Genomic DNA, 19828 nt, shown 5'->3' with positions numbered 1-19828 from the left:
GTGTTTACTTTTTGCCAAAAACAAGAAAAAGAAACCTTTCGTTCCATTCTTTTTAAAATTATAATGATTAATATTTAAATTTGCAAACAATTACGTAATGTTCGTATTTTCTTTGTGGGCCCCATCAGGGCATGAGCCCTTAGAATCAATATCACTTTTCACCCCTATACGGTGCCCCTGACAGGAAGTGACCCGGTATGAAAAGGAAGTGATCTCGAAACGCCTCCAAACCAACAAAAAGTGACCCAAAAAGTGGGTGGAGTAGCCAAAAAATTAACTCAAGTAAGAGTAGCGTTTGTTCAAAATATTACTCAAGTAAAATTAGTCATCCAAAAAATGTACTCAAGTACAAGTAAAAAAGTATCCAGTGATAAAGAATACTAAAGTAATGAGTAACATTTTGAGTAACTGCTCTTTTTCTTTTTTAAACAATGTTATTTTTTTTTTCCCCAGCACAAACTTATATATATGAACTCTTGTTATAATGATACTGTACAATAATAACCCATTACATGACCACATTAAGCCAAAGAAATAAAAACATTAAAGAGAGAGAAAAAACAGTAATAATGCTTTATTCGTCCAAAGAGCGTAACTGCCCTGCCCTCTAGTGGAGAGAAGAGAATAGTTCCTAGTTTGAATAGTGAATTCTGTAGTTCCTTCATAGTCACTATTATGAATTTAAAAGGATCATATCTCCGGTTTTCCGTGGTCAACCGGCCCCAAATAATTAATAACTAAATCCAGGCTTTCGATTCATGTTGAGGACAGCGCTCTATGTCAAATACTTCATTTTTTACGGAGCTTTAAAGTGTCCTTCAAGATAGCTCGTCCGATAACAGGGCAGGCTTGCGTGATCATAGAACAGCAAGCTTGCGTCTGATTGGTGCAATGGAAACGTGATTAATGTTGCGAGGTCTCATTGGTGAAATTGGTAGCGCTACTCATGACAATAGCATCGCTAGCAAAGAATTAATATGTAGAATAAAGAGGGAAAATGTCTCTTGTGTAGCCCAAAGTAGCGGAGTAAGAGTAGCGGTTTTTTCTTCACATATCTACTCAAGTAAAGGTAAGAAATATGGCTGGGTAAAAATACTCTTAGAAGTACATTTTTCTCAAGAAGTTACTCAAGTAAATGTAACGAAGTGCATGTAACACGTTACTACCCACCTCTGCCCAATATAAACAGGAAGTGACCCTGAAATGCCCCCATATCAACAGGAAGTAATCCGATTTCAACAGGAAGTGATCCCAAAAATGCCCCTAAATCAGAGGTCCCCAAACTACGGCCCACGGGCCGTATAAGGCCCGCCTCCACATTTGGTCCGGCCCCCTGAACAATTTTTAAAAATTATTTTTTTTACTTGTGTTATTTATAGGGCTGTCAAAATTATCGCGTTAACGGGCGTTAGTTAATTTTTTTAATTAATCCCGTTTAAAAAAATTCACGCAATTAACGCACTTGGCCCAGCTCAGACAGATTTAAATGACAGAGGAGTGAAAGGCCCACTTGTTGTGTTTTGCGGAGTTTTGCTGCCCTCTGCTGGCGCTTGGGTGCGACTGATTTTTTAGTGTAAGTAATTATTGCCATCAACAATAGCGGGCTACAAGTTTATTTTTTGATTGAAAATTTTACAAATTTTATTAAAACGAAAACATTAAGAGGGGTTTTAATATAAAATTTCTATAACATTTTTCATAAAGAACTACAAGTCTTTCTATCCATGGATCACTTTAACAGAATGTTAATAATGTTAATGCCATCTTGTTTATTTATTGTTATAATAAATAAATACAGTCCTTAAGTACCGCATGCTGAATATATATATATATCCATCTTGCGTCTTCTCTTTCCATTCCAACAATAATTAACAGAAAAAATGGCATATTATATAGATGGTTTGAATTGCGATTAATGGCGATTAATTACGATTAATTAATTTTTAAGCTGTAATTAACTCGATTAAAATTTTTAATCGTTTGACAGCCCTAGCCTGGCTTTTTCTGTGAAGAACCCAGAGAGGGTTATTTGGTTATTATCTATTTCATTAATAGTGTTATAATTATATTTAGGGCTGTCAAACAATTAAAATGTTTGAGTTAATCACAGCTTAAAAAATAATTAATCGTAATTAATCGCAATTCAAACCAATAAAATATGCCGTATTTTTCTGTAAATTATTGTTGGAATGGAAAGATAAGACGGATATATACATTCAACATACTGTACATAAGTACTGTACTTGTTTATATCAATAAATCAACAAGATGGCATTAACATTCTGTTAAAGCGATCCATGGATAGAAAGACTTGTAGTTCTTAAAAGATAAATGTTAGTACAAGTTATAGAAATTTTATATTAAAACCCCTCTTAATGTTTTCGTTTTAATTTGTAAAATTTTCAATCAAAAAATAAACTAGTAGCTCGGCATTGTTGATATCAATAATTACACAATGCTAATGGTGTATAAAATCAGTCGCACCAAAGCGCCAGCAGAGGAAACAAAAAACACAAATAACAAGTGGACATGACATTGCTGTCATTTCAATCTGTTTGAGCGGGGCATGTGCGTCAATTGCGACAAATATTTTAACGTGATTACTTTAAAAAATTAATTACCGCCCGTTAACGCGATAATTTTGACAGCCCTAATTTTATTATTATTTTTCTTTGTTTTCTTTTGTCTTTCTTTTGTTCCGTGAAGAATCCAGAAAGAGTTATTTGATCGTGGCTTTCTGAAGAACAATAAATTTTTACATTACTCCTGCAATCGTCACACTTTTTCTGTTACAAACTGACCCCGGCCCCTCATCAGTGAAGGAAAAAGTTATGTGGCCCTCACAGGAAAAAGTTTGGGGACCCCTGCCCTAAATCAACAGGAAATTACCTAAAGGGGTTTACCTACCAAAGCAAAGCTACAATCGCAATTTCTCCAGTCCAGACGTATGTAAGCTTTTCATACTATAAGCGTCACTCAAAACAAGTTACTTGCACAGAATATGTCCACATTATGCAAACGTATGTGTGATCCATATTGAAAGATTTAGAAGTGTCATGCATTTTTTTTATTGTTTGGTTTAATAGTGACAACATGAATTAAACACATGAATATTTTATTGACCACATGTATTCAATACTGGAACACAAAGTGGGAGGAATGTTTCCAAAGTTATTTATGCTTCTTTTTCTTTTGACTCTCCTGAGGTTTTGGGTTGGGCTCGGCGTTGGCGTCTTCTTTAACAGGCTGCCAAGACAGGGGATTCCTTCTGAACATTGGCCATGGAGGCAAAGTCATCTTGAAAGAAAAAATAGGATGTTACAAATTGCTAATATTGAAAATAAACTTTTAAAGGAGAAACTTACAATGCATGATACGACAAAACCAGCCAGGACTATGTAAACAGTCCATCCAAATTGTTCAATGATTAGACCGTAGATAAATCCAATCACCTAAAAAGAAAAAAAAAAAAAAAAGAATCTCATTGGGTGAGAAGAAATGAGATGGGTCATTTTCTTTTGATAGGGTGCCATTTGAATGAAACAGTGGACATTTTGTGCTCAAGTTAGCCCTCAGCCTAGCTTTGCTAGCATACCTTAATTTTCGCACTATAAGGCGCACCTGACTAAGCCGCCACCACCCACCAAATTTGGCACGAAAACGACATTTGTTCATGGATAAGCCGCACTGCACTATAAGCCGCAGCGGTCCCCACTGTATTATGGGATATTTACACCAAAACATATTAAAGGGTATGTAGCGGCAAAGGGGGTGTGAGACATCAATAAAACCGTTATGTGCCAAGATAACAAATATTGATAAAGTTAACAAAAAAATCACATTAATGAGCAATTATCGAAAATAGATCGAAAATGACGAACATTTCCGAAAGTGTTACGGAAACAGCCGAATGGGGCGGGGACGTCACGACAAGTGAATGAAAGTCGAGGCGGAGCCAGGTGCCATTGTTTTTTATCGACGAGAGAGTTGCGTTCGGGTTTGTTTGACCAAAACAGCACAAAAATGGTTCAAAACTGCTGTGCTATGTGGTGTACAAATAGCTATTTATCGGAATATAGTATCCATGAGTTCCTGAACGCGAAAAAAAAAAAGCTGGACTACACAGACAATGGGTAAAGTTCGTCCGTGCAAAGAGGGCTAATTTTCTAGACCCAGCCTCCGGCATGTTTTTCTGTTATTTTCCACCTGAAAGCTTCTAGAACTACGGACAAGTGAAATCGGATTTTGCTAAAAGATTGCTGCTCAAAGGAGATGCGGTGCCGACCATACACGCGCAGCCACCTAAATGTCCCGAGATATCAAGAAAGAGGACGATGACTGGCAAAGGCTAAGCAAAGGAGGGGAGCAGCCAAGCTCGAAATGGCCAGAGTGAGTACTCTTATAATAAAAAAATATCACGCATTGGATACAGGACTGGACACATGTATAAATTATCGCTCGTAAAATATATAGAACAAATCCTCTGATCCCATTCATATTTGTGTCTGTTGGCAGAGCGAAAAGCTCTGATAGCGCAATAAATGATCATTATTCTATGCATTCCTTTATTTTGCAGTCACGGTGTATCAGCTTCACAAAAAGAAATGCAAAACAAATCACTGGTGTTTCCCACACGATCTGCTGCCGATGTTTCATCAGTGTCATTGCTCCCCGAATGACCGTTTCATTACGCTGCATTGGCGTTGGTTTGGGCTCAAATTGGTAACCTAAAACACCGATTAAAGCTTCGTAAGTCTCCTCGTCACCATTAGATGAACATTCGTAACGTCGGATTCGTCGCTGAAACTAGAAACGAAACTGTCTGCCATCATCGCCACCATTCAGTATTAAAGCACTGAGCCTTTTTCTTGTTGAAAAAACACCCCTCACTGTCAATTCTGAATTCTCTTTTATTGACAACGAGGGGTGTTTCTTCGTGAGGGAACCTGGAATATGTGCAGGACGAACACAATGCATCAGCATAAACAGCTCAAAACACCCCTAATTCTCCCCTCACTAGAAGGAATTCTATTGATGCAGACAGGCGCTGCCCCCCTAGTGGCCGGTGGCACTCTCTTCACTTGTCGTGACGTCACGCACACAATCTGCCAGATCTCGGGCGCCGGTCGTTTTAGCTTGACAATCGAGCCAAATTTCTCTCATTTTCTTGTGTGTAATTACACAAAGTGGCATGATATGAATACCAAAGGCATGCGTTTATGGATAAATGATGGAATATTAACATTTTCCCAGGGCGTGACATACCCTTTAACCGGTAACACATTATTTGACAGCAGCGTCATGTGACTCACTGTCATAAGACCAAATAAACCACCATGATTTGATTGCTTCAAGAAGCTTCATTTGGCCATCACTGCTCCCTTGGGGGAGACAGTCAACCTCTGCTGCCACCTGCTGTCAACACTGTTGTAGTCCAACATGCCTCCGAGCATGCATTGCAGCGCTACAGATGTAAACAATCAAAATTAATGTTCTGGGCAAACTATGTCTTCAGTTACGGTTCCAGTTGTTTCATTAATTTCTAGTAGGGCTGTCAAAATGATCGCGTTAACAGGCGGTAATAATTTTTTAAAAAATGAATCACGTTAAAATATTTGACACAATTAACGCACATGCCCCGCTCAAACAGATTAAAATGACAGAACAGGGTCATGTGCACTTGTTGCTTGTGTTTTGTCGCCCTCTGCTGGCGCTTGGGTGCGACTGATTTTATGGGTTTCAGCACCATGAGCATTGTATAATTATTGACATCAACAATGGCGAGCTACTAGTTTATTTTTTGTTTGAAAATTTTACAAATTTTATTAAAACAAAAACATTAAGAGGGGTTTAATATAAAATTTCTATAACTTGTACTAACATTTATCTTTTAAGAACTACAAGTCTTTCTATCCATGGATCGCTTGAACAGAATGTTAATGTTAATGCCATCTTGTTGATTTATTGTTATAATAAACAAATACAGTACTTATGTACAGTATGTTGAATGTATATATCTGTCTTGTGTCTTATCTTTCCATTCCAACAATAATTTACAGAAAAATATGGCATATTTTATAGATGTTTGAATTGCGATAAATTACAATTATTTAATTTTTAAGCTGTGATTAACTCGATTAAAAATTTTGACCATTTGACAGCCCTAATTTCTATTTATGGTATTTACTAACACTATATTTGACAGTGGCGCCATAAGACTGTCATTAGACAATCATGATAAGTAAGTGACATAATTTTCCGGATGACACTTAATGACATATGCATTCAGTAATGCTCATGATAGTGTCATGTCATAATTATGACGGTCTTATGACGGCGCTGTCAAATACAGTGTTACCTATTAACCTAAATAAATCAACAAATAAGCCGCACTGGACTATAAACCACATGTATCAAAATTAGGGCTGCAGCTATCGATTATTTTAGTAGTCGATTAATCGATGAACTAGTTAGTTCGAATAATCGAGTAATCAGATAAGGAACATAAAAAAATTCCTGTATAAAGAGTATATAAATGAGGATATATGTACAACAAAAGAACAATTGGCGAACTTACTTAGCAAATGTTCGCTAGCTTAAATGCTATAAAATGCCAACTTTTTTTTTTTTTTTTAATACAATAATCTTGACAAATAATTCAAACACATATTCCCACAAAAAAAATTGCCAAATATACCTTTAAACTAATGCTCTTAACAAATAGTTCAAACACATATTCCCACAAAAAAAAATTTGCTAAATTTACCTTTAAACTAAATTACAAATGCATTAAAAAAACAGTTCAAACAAAAATTTAGCTTATGTTGGTCTTAACAGGGAGCAGCTGGATTCAGCCATGTGAAATGAGGCAGACTAGAGGACAGTGTATTCACCCAAATCAATAAAACTAAATGCAAACACTTTCAAAACAAACCATTACAACACAACTTTAACTTAACGAATACTCGAAGCAGCAAAATTTAATTCCGATATTTTTTCCAATCGAATACTCGAGTTAATCGAATAATCGTTTCAGCACTAATCAAAATGAAGTAAAAAGTAGCGGCTTTTAGTCCGAAAATTATGATAATAGCTAACATGACTTTGGATACTATAGCTTTAACAGATTGGACAGTGACACTGGGGACGAACAGAAAACATTCGTTTTAAAATGAAAATGTATAAAATATAAATAAAAAAACATGATTTAAGATTAAAAACAATAAAATCATACTTATTTTGGGATTTGTTTTGCTACTAATACGAGTTATTTTATAGACTGAATTTGAATGAAACCTAGCAGTTCCATACCTACCTTTTACCAGAAGTCAATTCAATTTAAAAAATATAATTAAAGGGCCTTGAATCTATTATAGACAGTAATGAACAAAACTGTACACACAAAAATAAGTTGCATGAGTGGTTTTTCGTCAAACTTTAGTGAAAATCATTTATACTGGGGAACCCAAATGACACTCCATCAGAAAAAATGACCTAGATGAGACATGATTTCGTGTCATAGTTACCGCCGAGACGAGAATGATCCCTTGGAAAATCTGTTCAGCCAGTTTCTGGCCTTTGTAATCCTGTGCAAAATGAGAGGAATCACCATCCAACTTCATGAAACTATAGAAAACACGACTGTAAACATTCTGTAACTAAATATTTGAACAAGTAGGAGTTGGACCAGCCAATGATATTCAAATATTCTGACAAACCACATCTAACTTGTTCGATATCTTTATCTATACTAGCAAAACATTTACCTAGCACGACAAGTAGCAATACAGGTTTTTCGCATTACAATTTTTTTTAAGCAAACGCATACAATCCGGGTTGGACTCTATGTTACGGTGAAACAATAGCATAAACCCGATCAAATTTACCATATGCGTGGGAATTGATTTAAAAAACGACAGCATATTTCTTGCGTTCTTCTCTTTCTCGCTTTCTCTCGAACGCTGTGCTTTACAATTTCCGGGAACGTCACATTAAGCAGGACCTGCTTGTGGGTCCGGCCATTTTTTATGACGTCACATATTACGGTTTTATGTTTTTTTTTTTTTTCCTTTCAGTTTAATACTAGCTTGTTTTTCGTTTTTTTAGAAGCAGTTTGAAGTAATGACTACTTTTGTAATTAATTTGGTAAGTTTATAGGGTTTTTTTGTTCACAAATGCAAATGTAGCACCCTGAAACCTGCTTTCAAACATTTTTATCGTGACAATGTCTCCTATTTGATGCTTATCAAGGACTTGAAAAATAAAAAAGGTCCATAAAACTGTTAATTATTTGGGGGGGGGGGGGGGGTTAACTAATAGTGACTGATCTCTGTATGTATGTTGTATTATACGGAAGCGTATTGCATTCACATGAAAAATAAAAAAAGGGCCATTTTTTTCATTAATTTTTTTTCAACCCGCCATTTTTCTGAGTAATTTATTTTTGGGGCTGTTTTTTTAAATTTATTTATTGTTTTTCAACCCTCCGTTTTTCTGAGTAATTTATTATAGAGGTCGTTTTTTGAATTAATTTTTTTCGCAACATCATTTTTCTAAATAATTATTTTTGGATTTTTTGCTGAATTCATTTTTTTTTCCAAATTTGTTTTTCAAAATAATTTATTTTTGGGGTTGTATTTTGAATTAATTGTTTTTTTTCCAATCTTGTTTTTCAAAGTAATTTATTTTCGGGTTTGTTTTTTGAAAAAAATTTTTTCCAACCTTGTTTTTCAGAATAATTTATTTTCGGGTTTGTTTTTTGAAATATTTTTTTTCCAACTTTGTTTTCAAAATCATTTATTTTTGGGTTTGTTTTTTTGAATTAAGTTTTTTTTTCCAACTTTGTTTTCCAAAAGAATTTATTTTTGGGGTTTGTTTGTTGAAAATTTTTTTTCCTGAGCTTGGCTACCGAGGAAAAAATATTTATTCAAAATTCAAGCACTTGGAAGTCTCGCGCGAATTGCATCCTGCAAGTTCAATGCTGGAAGACACCTCTCGCGGCACCTTCAAATGGCCGTTTTTCCAATAAATGTTTTTTTCCTGAGCTTGGCCAATGCTAATATTTACCAAGACAAAAAATTAATTAAAAAAACAAACCCAAAAATAAATTACTCAGAAAAACGAAGTTGGGAAAAAAAAATAACTCCAAAAAAACGACCTCCAAAATAAATTACTCAGAAAAACGGAGGGTTGGGGGAAAAAAATAATTCAAAAAACAGCCCCAAAAATAACTTACTCAAAAAACGGAGAATTGAAAAAACGGAGAATTGAAAAAAAAAATTAATTAAAAAAAACAGCCCCCCAGTTTTTTATATTTCAAGTGAATGCAATACGCTTCCGTAGCATTATTTGTTTTTTGTTAAATGAAAAAAAAAATTCTTAATTCCTATTTTAATTCTGCCAAAATTCCACATTCATAGTGTAAAATATGTAAATAAAAAGAACAAATTTCCATGTTTTTAGGAAAATATTTTCTTTACACTTGGACAATTTAAAACTTGGCAAAAAATATAACTAGAACAAATTTTCATGCTTTTAGAAAAATATTTTCTTTACACTTGGACAATTTAAAACTTGGCAAAAAATATAACTTGTGTTGAAAAATAACTGACCCTTTTATTGATTTTTTCCCCCCATAAATTTGCTAACTGTATCGTTCACCCCATGTTCGTATATTTGTATTTTTTGTGAATAATGTTTAAGAAAATAATAAAAAATAATAAAAATAATCTTACTACAACCAAATACTAAACATACTTAAGATAGACATATATCAACAACAACAACACAACACAAATATTAGCAGTACAAAATGCCAGGAGCTTAAAAGAAATAAAATACAAATTAAAAACAGTCCATTTGGAATTCAAATACATGTGTAATGTTTTTAATTTAAAATGTTTTTGTTGACTTAATACATAGGTCATTTCTTTTTTTTAAAAGCAATAAAATGAGGTTTTGTTTTAGAGAATTCGCACTTGTGAATTGAATTTTATACCTTAATACTGTAGTTAAAAAAGATGTTATTCGTTACTACTGAAAATAATGTTGAATATTTAATTTATTTTATCGTTCTTTATGCTTTTGCAAAGTTTTTTATTCAAAAACAAAAATTTGTCGCCAATTTTTGCATTTTTTTCCCCAATCAGAATTGGATTATACACTGAAATGGATAAAACTGGGAAGCAATTAAAAAACAAACAAACAAACAAAAACAGTAACTCGATGAGAAAATATTGTTTTCCCCCCTTAAAGCCTGTGGTTAAAAAAAACACTTCCATTTCATATTTACATGCTATGCTTTGTATATTATTATTTTATTACTGTCAATTACTTTGCATAGATGATGTACCTAGCATCTGTATATTTCTGTCAGTTGTTTTATGATGGTTGTGAAAATGTAAGTTTGAATTAAAAAAAAAAAAAAAAAGACATACTGTAGTAGTTGGTAAAACAATCAATTACATCTGTATTCAAATCCAAAGGTTAAAGAAAAAAAAAAAAACTTTATATATTTCTGGGAAATTTTCATATTCATAAATCTACATTTCTAGATTCAGGCCCAAACCTTATGCAAATTTTGATTGAATTTCAATATATTTCAAGTCTTAATATAATACAAACAAAAAAAAGCAAGTCTGTAACTGAAACTAAAAAACAAAAATCAAATGTTATTTAAAAAAATTGTTAATGTCTCATTACGGTGATATCATACTGAAACAAATTTGTATTTTTTTTATTTTGTAATGTTAAATTAAAAACATGTTAATAGGTTAAAGTAATATATTCCATAGTTTATTCCCAGATTCAGAAAATGTACAGTGAATATTGTATAGATACTAAAGCATGGATTATTTTGCATAGTTACTAAATATTATGCTGAATGTGTACGCAGAAACGAAAACATTTGCGTTGGCCGGGAATCGAACCCGGGTCAACTGCTTGGAAGGCAGCTATGCTCACCACTATACCACCAACGCCTTGTGTCCAAACAGAGTACAGTGTGTTTATATTATCGTTTCCCGTAGAGTCCTACTTCAGGTGTTTTTTTGTGTCTTGTCTGTATCTATTAAATACATTTATTATTCAGACATGATAGAAAACTACTTCTATCCCAACGGTAGACAGAAACACGTTTCGGTAATGTGTAAACTTTTACTTAAATCGAGAGATAACGGCGTCCAATTATAGTATTGTGGCGGCTGCATGTGTACGTTATTATTCCGTTTTTTTGGGTCAAACTTTAACATAAGAGTGATAAAAATAATTCAAAATAATAATTCAAAATATAATGTAGGATTATTATTTATCACACTCTCATGCCAGTCAACAAATACAAAACGCGTATCAACTAATTTACAAGAAAAATAGCTATAACACACAATTATTAGTCACGGGGACATTATACATGGATGTATTTATTCATTCCTAAGTATGTATTGAGTACCAATGTAGTTAGTTGTAGTTAAAAATCAGGCACGCCACGGGCAACTATCGCACGTACACACCGTTGTTCATGTTGCGTTGGCAGCTACATTTTTTTTTTTTTTCTCCATACAAGTTTGACATGATAATTCATGTTTTAGAGAGTTTACGTCCACTAGGCAGGATAAACGTGCTGGAATATGAGAATGGTTTAATTTGGCCTCTTAGTGGAAGTATTCATTGAACAAGTTATTGTTGTTAACGTGGCGGTGTCCACAACGATATTGTTTACAAATAGGTGGCGTCACGCGAGAGGCGATGAGGAAAGGTTTGCACACTTGTATAAAATGTTTTTTCCTAGTCTTTTCTTTCTGGCAACAAAGTGTTTTTTTTTTTTGTTTGTTTGTTTGTTTTTTATTTTACACAGAAGTAATCGTTTGAATTTCTTGCTTATGTCTTCCAGTAAACGTGGTCATCCTGGTGCTACTTGCTGTGGCTTTCCTCATCATCATTCAACGGAATCTCGTCAGCCTCAGCGACTTTTTGCATAAAGAAATCACACGTAGGTGCATTCAACTACACTAATTTGCATAGTATCCATCCGGCTGCCATTGACGGCTAGGGACGTCCAATCCATTTTGACTGGGAGAGGTCAAGTCAAAATGGATTGGAGGTCTAGGACCGTCACTGGCACTGAAAGATGAGCAATCAAAGCCAGTACTTACCTGGAGTCAAGTTTATGAATATGCCTTCGCTGTTGCGGTTAGCTTCCTAACAAGGGATGTCCGGATACTTTATTTGACTCTCAATCCGATTTTATTGTGATGTTTTGCCGATACTAATCAGAGTCCGATCCCGCCAGCAAAAAATAATGCAACCACTGATACGTGTATCCATATTATTTTGGTTAACAAAATGAACTGTTTTGCGACAAATTTTCTCTGACAGCCAGGTTACAAAAATGCATTAATAAATACCGTATTTGCCCAAATATAAGACGGCCCTGATTATTAGATGACCCCCTCTTTTTCAAGACTCAAGTTTGAAAAAAGACTTTTTGAACACCAAATTAATTTTTATACAGAAAATAATTACAGTACATCTGAAGCAAATAATTATAACAATATATTTGAGAGAAAAAGCATGTTATTTTGCCTCATTCAAATCTTAATATCTGAAGATTTAAATATGTAAACTAAAGTGCAATCACATTCGTAAATGTATGGCTTCTGGTTTTTGAAATGTAAATAAACCAATCTATTGTGATAAAACAACAAAATTGCAATACCTGCATTGACCATCAAAGTGAAGTCTAACTGTAACTGTAGTGTTGAAACAAGTCTGAATAAGGAAAAACATTGAAAATAAAATAATGCAAACTGGTTAAACTTGAGAGTAGCTGAGATCTGTCATGACAGAACATCGCTTCAATGATATCTGGCGCCATCTAGCGTCTTGAATGGGTATGATGTCTAGACCGCGAATATAAGATGACCCCCACTTTTTCAGTCTTATTTCAATGCAAAAAAACATAGTCTTATATTCGGGCCAATAAGGTACAGTGCTGTATTTTCCACACAAGAATAAAGTAAAGATAGCTACTGCGTTCTTCTCTAGATACCGGGGCCATTCTTCCCTTTGAGGCGGAATTGTCTCCTGTCCTCGGAGCGGATACGAAGCGACAGGGGGACGAGATCCCCGTGGTCATGACCGCCGCCGAGGAGAGGCTCGGTGCCGCGGTGGCTGCCTTGCACAGCATCTACCAGAACACCAAGGCCAATGTCGTTTTCACCATTGTCACCTTGAACGACACAGCGGAGCACCTAAGGTAATTTCCTACAACACGCTATTCTGCAGTCATTTTTCCATGGCCAATGTGGAGGCCTTTACATGTTCGAAAACCCACCAAACTTTGCACGTACATGCGGCGTGGCGTAAATTTCAGTAATTCTGCAACCTTGCGACAAAATGTAACCAAATGGCTCAGTAGCGCCCCCTTGAAATTTAAAAAAAGGCCTCTCGTATTAGGTTTTTTCAACATAGAGCGATAAAATTTGGGTATTCGATACCTTGTGTAAAACTTCCTCGAAAAAGTCTCTTGCACCCATATTCCAAATCCAACAGGAAATCGGGTATTTTGGCTTGAATGTGAAATTAATATCGAGATACAGGGTGCATATCTGACACATTGGCACCTAGGGAGTTAGTTGGATCCTCCTCAAAATTGGTGAGACTGCTCATGAGATCTGAATTTATCAAAATGGTGAGTTTTCATTCATGAGCCTGACCTGGGCATGGTGCTAAAGTCTGCCAAATTCAGTAGATGACTAATAACTCCCTTGTCAAGTTCAAAAATAGACCCTTAGGTAGACATTGTAAAATTACCCAAAAATAAGGAGAGAAGACACTCAGTTTTCTTGGCCAAGGAGAGCAAAGGAGGGACTAGACAAAGGAATGCTGTATAGTCACCAAAATTGATCCAAGGAAAAAAACCTCCTTTGCTCTTTTTATTAGGAGTTTGTCCTAATACAAAATGGATGCCGCCCTGAGGGAGGGGGTAGCAAGCTGGAGACACCCATGTGATTTTTATTGGATATGTGTGTGCATGTAGGTGGAACTAAGTGAGTACACGCATGTAAGCAAAGGCTCATGTAAACAATGGTCAAAATGACCCAGACATTTCAGTTATGCAACGCTGCGGCCATGGAAGATGTCCTCGGATGGAAAATTGTCCTCGAAGGTCTAGACTAAAGTCCAGACGCCAGGTGCTGAAGATGTCTCGGAAGGTTTAGTTACGCAATGATGCGGCCATGAAGCAAGGCAGTTGTCATACTCTTTGTAACACTTAAGCATTATACTACAAATTAGTATAGCAAGCAATAATCATTTACTGGTTATATCAATAAGAAAAATATGGCAATATGTATGAGCATGTATTAGGTATGTATGGTCACAAGCAGATATTCAATCAATCAAGCAAATATTCAATCAACCCTCGATAATTAACTCAACATCCCTGATCCAAGGTTCAATCTTTTTCATATGTGGCATGTATATGAGGTATAGTGTTAAGGTAATAAAGGACATTTACCAAAGCTAGCTTACAATAGCAAAATGTTATGATGACTGTCATTTTTAGCTCCCTATACAGTATAAATCTAAAATTCAATCGTTTTTCAACCATCGGCAATAAAAATCCCGAATTCATTCAAGAAATCGGTTCATCGCTCGGCCTGACGGTTAGTGATTCCGTCCATTGAATAACACTTTCCATGTTTGAATAAGCAAATTGTGTTCATTTCCAGGGCGTGGTTGAGTGTTCCGCGGCTAAAAAGCATCAAATATAAATTGGTTCTCTTCAACCCTGAGATGCTGGTTGGCAAGTTACCAAAAAATCCTGAGATGACTGATGCGGCCAAACCGGTGAGGCAACTAGCTGCTTGTGTGATTACCAATCATTGTGTGAGTACTGATGTTTTTTTTAATATGCTATTTTAATCATCTGTTGTCTGTTCGTCAGCTGACCTTTGCTAGGTATTATCTGCCGTTATACCTGCCCGATGTGGAGAAAGCCATCTATTTGGATGACGATGTCATTGTGCAAGGTGAAACACGCTTCATTTTTTCCACCTAAGCTAACAGGTGTCAAACATATGTAAGGAAGTGACCTGAAATCAACGGAAAGTGACAAATGAAGCGGAATTGCCACGGAAATCAATAAGAAATGATCCAAAATGTATAGGAAGTGATACTGAGATACCCCAAAATGTTCAGGAAGTGACATCTAAGTAGGGCAGAGCGATATGGCCTAAAGTACATATCACGGTAAAATGAGCAGATTTACCTCGATAACGATAAATGATTAAAAATTCGCCCAAGCGGATTGTTATACAATTTGAAAATCTGAATCAATGTGTAAAATACAAATGAACTATTTCTCGTTGATTTAGTTACCATATTTCAATAACATATTTAAACAATTGTACATGTAGTCTAAACATTAAGTATATAAAAATTTCTTGTAAACCATTAGAATTCCATTATGAACATTTATAACAGCTTTTATGACTTGAACAATGTACATTATAAATATTGTTGCACCGATACCATTTTTTTGGCCCCGATACGATACCTGGCTGTGCAGTATCGGCCGATACCGATACCATACCGATACCACCCCGATTTTATATATATATATATATATATCTTTTCTCCCCCCCCCCCCCCCCAAAGAGCTACATAATTGGATGTGAAATCATTGCTATCAAGGCTTTGTCAGGCTGTTGCATCTGATAAGAGCATTGTAAAAAAAAAAAATTTGTTTTAAACGGCATTTTATAGCATTTAAGCTAGCAGACTTTTGCTATGTAAATTAGCCAATTGTTCTTTTGTTGTACTTGCTGTATATCCTCATTTATTCATTTTTTAATACCGTTTGAGGCTCAGGTCAGGTATTTTTAATGATCCTTATCCGATTACTCGATTATTCGACTACTAAAATAATCGATAGCTGCAGCCCTACTTCTGACTGCTTCCTTAAAGTGGAATGAACATAACCGAACAACTGAGTTAAAGCGGGATGAAAAGACTATATTTTCTTGTTTTATTAAATTACCAAATTTACGTCGATCATTGTGAAGAATTTCGGTAAAGGTAAATTTCCAGAATACCGCCCGGCTCTACCTCTAAGTACCTTAAAGTTACAAGAAGTGACCCAAAATCAATAGGAAGTAACCGCTGAACTGCAATCAGTCTGGAAATGTAATTCAACAACAAATGATCCAAAATATACAGGGAGTCACCTTGAAATTCCTAAAAATTTCCAAAACGTGGCTCTAACAGTTTTTTTTTTTTTTTTCTCTATTTGGTTTTAGGGGATATCAAAGAGCTTTATGAAACGAGTATAAAACCTGGATATGCGGCGGCCTTCTCGGACGACTGCGATTCAGCATCCACCAAGGGTATCATTCGAGGAGCTGGAACTCAGGTGGGAATGGTCTAGCAGCTAGCTAACATCATGTGCAAGCAGACGATAACAAAAATTACATGATACTGGACTTTTTTTTTTCTCGTTAAGTCATGGTAAACTGGAATATTGGTCTTAAAAGTGCAACCCTACAGGTTGTACAGTTTGGAACGCAAGCTAAATTTGAAGGTAAAATGGTGAATTAGGAATCCATAATTTCATTTTCTCAATAGAACAACTACATAGGTTTCCTGGACTTTAAAAAAGAGGCTATTAAACAGCTCGGGATGAGGGCCAACACGTGCGCATTCAACCCGGGAGTCATCGTGGCCAACCTGACCGAGTGGAAGAACGCAAACGTGACGGCTCAGCTGGAACGCTGGATGGAACTGGACGCACGGTCGGTCCGTTCGTATCGCAAGTAAAATGTGGCCGTTTTTGAACAAGCTTCTATTTCCCTAGAGACGACCTGTACAGCAAGACATTAGCCGAGAGCGTCGCCGTCCCTCCGCTCCTCATCGTTTTTTACAAGCGCCACTCTGCGCTTGACCCCATGTGGCATGTGAGGCACCTGGGTAAGTTTTACAGGGGGAATCTATCATTAGCTGAATGAATTTACTCATGTGTTACGGTAGTTGCCAACGGTCCCGGATTGAGTGGGACATCCTGGAATTTAGGTAGGAATTCGGTTCCGATTACCAATCCAAACTTTCTACATTGCGGGTTGTCCCGCTCTGTTGGCAACCCTGGGTAGTTGGTAATAAAAGGTCGAACCAAAAAGTCAATATTGGAAACAGCTATTGACAAAAGTAGACATCCAATCCATTTTAACTGGGAGGTGATCGCTTCCAGCCCCTCACAGTTAAAATGGATTGGACGTCTATTACTTAATACTGACAAGGGCAGCCAAGGAGTTGCTACAAAACAAAAATAACTATTTGAATTTAGCTTTTTTTCCTTCCTCTTTCAATTTCTCAATTTTTTAATTTAAAAATAAAAAAAAAAAAATGTATATATTACCAATGTATAAAAATTATATGACTAATTTTCTTAAATTGATCCTTCATGAATTTAAAATTATGTAATTATATATATATAAAATCTTTTCAATTTGTTACAATTCGCCCAAATTTATTTTTTGAAGTTTTATTTTAAATTTAGTGATTTTCTTTTAATTGCATATACTTTTTTCAAAATAAAATATTTTACTGATTTTTTAAATTATATTTTCCCTAAAACTTGGGCCTTCATTATGTTTAAAATTACTGTCTATATCTTTTTTCAATTACAATTTGCCTATTTTTCGACGATTTAATTTAAAATATTTTATCAAATTTTATTTTTTTAATTGCGTGTTTTTTAGTTATTTTTCCAAAATTGATCCTTCAATTAAAATCAATATTCAACTTAATAGAATTTTAATTTGTGATGTTATAATTTAAATTTACTTATTTTAATTGCATATTTTTTGTTACTACTAAATTTGATTTTCCAAAATTGATCCTTCAATTCATTTTGTTTAGAATGTATTTTTTCAACTTAAAAAAAAAAAATTTTGAATTATACTCATTTTTGTTTTAAACTGCATGTTTAAGTTATTTATTACATTTTTTATGACCAATAAGCCTTTTTTTCCCAATTGTTCTTTCAATTAGTTCATTTAAAATTACATCAATTTTTCTTTATTAAATACTACACTTGGATATCAAATGGAGGTGGCAAAATAGTCTTGTGGTCTGCTATTGACCCCTGTGCCGCAAGTTTGAGACCTGTCCTATAAAAGTAAACAAAACATCAGTCGTGGTAACCATAACACACTCCAAATGTGAATGTGACATTAACAAGAGACACTTCTTAAAATTTTTTTTTGTATTTTTAGGTGTTACGGGTGCCGGAAACCGCTACTCGCCGCAGTTTGTCAAAGCCGCTAAACTCCTTCACTGGAATGGACATTACAAACCTTGGGGAAGGGCGTCGTCCTTCCCAGATGTGTGGGATAGGTGGTTCATTCCGGACCCCATGGAGAAGTTTCATCCCGTGCGGAGACACACGGGGGACAAATTGGACTGAAAATGTGGAAAATTTGCCGATTTGCACAAGTTAAGGTCAAGCTGCTGACCACAAACGCGTGTCTCTCAGGAACACAAGTATATACTTTAAGACAGTGGTGGGCAACATTTATGGCAAACTTGGGACGGACTAGTTCATTTTTGGTTAAATAAGTTAACTGTTGGCTGCCATTCTTGACACTAAACGTCCAATCCATTTTGAATTGCGTTTACATCGGGCTTCCTGTTGAATAAACCAAAATTGACAGCAAGCGACCCCATAAATGTCCCAAAACCAACAGGACATCAAAAATCAAGGTCTGGCGCTGAAAGATGAGCATTTACAGCCAGTCCTTCCAGTTGAAGTGAATTAGATGTCCATCATTGTCAATGGGAAGCAATGAGTTCATTCTGCGTTACTTCCATGTCATTTTAAGATACTTACGGGTCGCTTTCTGTTGGTTTTGAGGCATTTTTGGGTCACTTCCTGTTGATTTTGACTCGCTGCCTGTTCGTTTTGAGAAATGCCAAGGTCACTTCCTATCGAATAATCCCAGAATCAACAGGAAGTAACTCATAAATGCCCACAAATCTACACTCTTGGATTACAGACGGTACACCAACTGGACTGGAACATCCATTTTACAATGTTTCAAGGACTTGATATGCAAGCTTTTGATTATTATCTAGTGTAAAAACTTGTACAGGGAGTGTTTTTGCAGTTATCCATTTTGAAATTTTGCTGACAAATTTCATATTTGTGATGTGGAAGATCTCTACAGTATGAAAGTCAATAAATTGCTCAGCAGATTGGAACTCTGGTTTATTACTTAGTATGTACAAAATATTCACACAGACAAATAATTGTAGCGACTGGGACCTGGACTGCAGCTGGGCAGAGGACGAAAGGTGGTATTTGATATGTGACAATTGATTTTGCCACGTGCCATTTGAAAGGTGGAAAAGCGCTATGTAAATATAACACCATTTACCATTTTGGTATGTGGAATTTTGCAGGCCATGCACATCCATGCCATTGACGGCCCAAAAAAAAAAAAAAAAAAATGTGCCACATGCCCAAAAAAAAAGCCACACGCCAAAATACATTTTGCCACATACCCCCCGCCCCAAAAAATGCCACATGCCAAAATACATTTTGCCACATAAAAACAAAATAAAAAATCCAGATTGCAAAACAAATGCCACATGCCAAAATAGATTTTGCCATATACAAATAAAAAATCCAGATTGGAAAAAAAAAAAAAAAGCCACATGCCAAAATATATTTTGCTTCATGGCAAAAAACGCCACATGCAAAAAAAAAAAAAAAAAAAAAAAAATCCAGATTGCACAACAAATGCCACATGGGAAAAATTAGCCACATGCCAAA

At 35.4% G+C, this 19828-nt stretch overlaps 2 protein-coding genes and 1 non-coding gene across 4 annotated transcripts; 1 reads left to right on the top strand and 2 right to left on the bottom strand.

Annotated features, from left to right (window-relative positions):
• The first annotated feature begins 891 nt into the window (after positions 1-891).
• glt8d1 (glycosyltransferase 8 domain containing 1) lies at positions 892-19613 on the top strand. Of its 2 annotated transcripts, none has more exons than XM_057846550.1 (9): positions 892-1069; positions 11888-11986; positions 13042-13252; positions 14730-14847; positions 14945-15029; positions 16299-16411; positions 16624-16790; positions 16853-16965; positions 18270-19613. In XM_057846550.1, the coding sequence occupies exons 1-9, from the start codon at positions 907-909 to the stop codon at positions 18458-18460; spliced, it is 1260 nt and encodes a 419-aa protein (XP_057702533.1). In that variant the 5' UTR covers positions 892-906; the 3' UTR covers positions 18461-19613. The 2 variants fall into 2 exon arrangements, with proteins under 2 accessions (XP_057702533.1, XP_057702534.1); XM_057846551.1 differs by lacking the exon at positions 892-1069 and adding an exon at positions 11508-11752 and having other exon boundaries at positions 18270-19603.
• spcs1 (signal peptidase complex subunit 1) lies at positions 3073-8009 on the bottom strand. Its single transcript, XM_057846553.1, has 4 exons — positions 7887-8009; positions 7527-7586; positions 3366-3452; positions 3073-3297 (listed from the first exon to the last, which is right to left on the bottom strand). The coding sequence occupies exons 1-4, from the start codon at positions 7920-7922 to the stop codon at positions 3172-3174; spliced, it is 309 nt and encodes a 102-aa protein (XP_057702536.1). The 5' UTR covers positions 7923-8009; the 3' UTR covers positions 3073-3171.
• On the bottom strand, positions 10908-10979 carry trnag-ucc (transfer RNA glycine (anticodon UCC)). The gene has a single exon. It is a non-coding gene; the product is annotated as a tRNA-Gly (tRNA).
• Positions 19614-19828: the final 215 nt, after the last annotated feature.

This window comes from Corythoichthys intestinalis, chromosome 9 (genome assembly GCF_030265065.1).
Source record: "Corythoichthys intestinalis isolate RoL2023-P3 chromosome 9, ASM3026506v1, whole genome shotgun sequence".
Lineage (NCBI taxonomy): Eukaryota > Metazoa > Chordata > Actinopteri > Syngnathiformes > Syngnathidae > Corythoichthys > Corythoichthys intestinalis.
The sequence above is the reverse complement of the archived record's forward strand: the minus strand, read 5'-3'. Positions and strand labels throughout refer to the sequence as shown.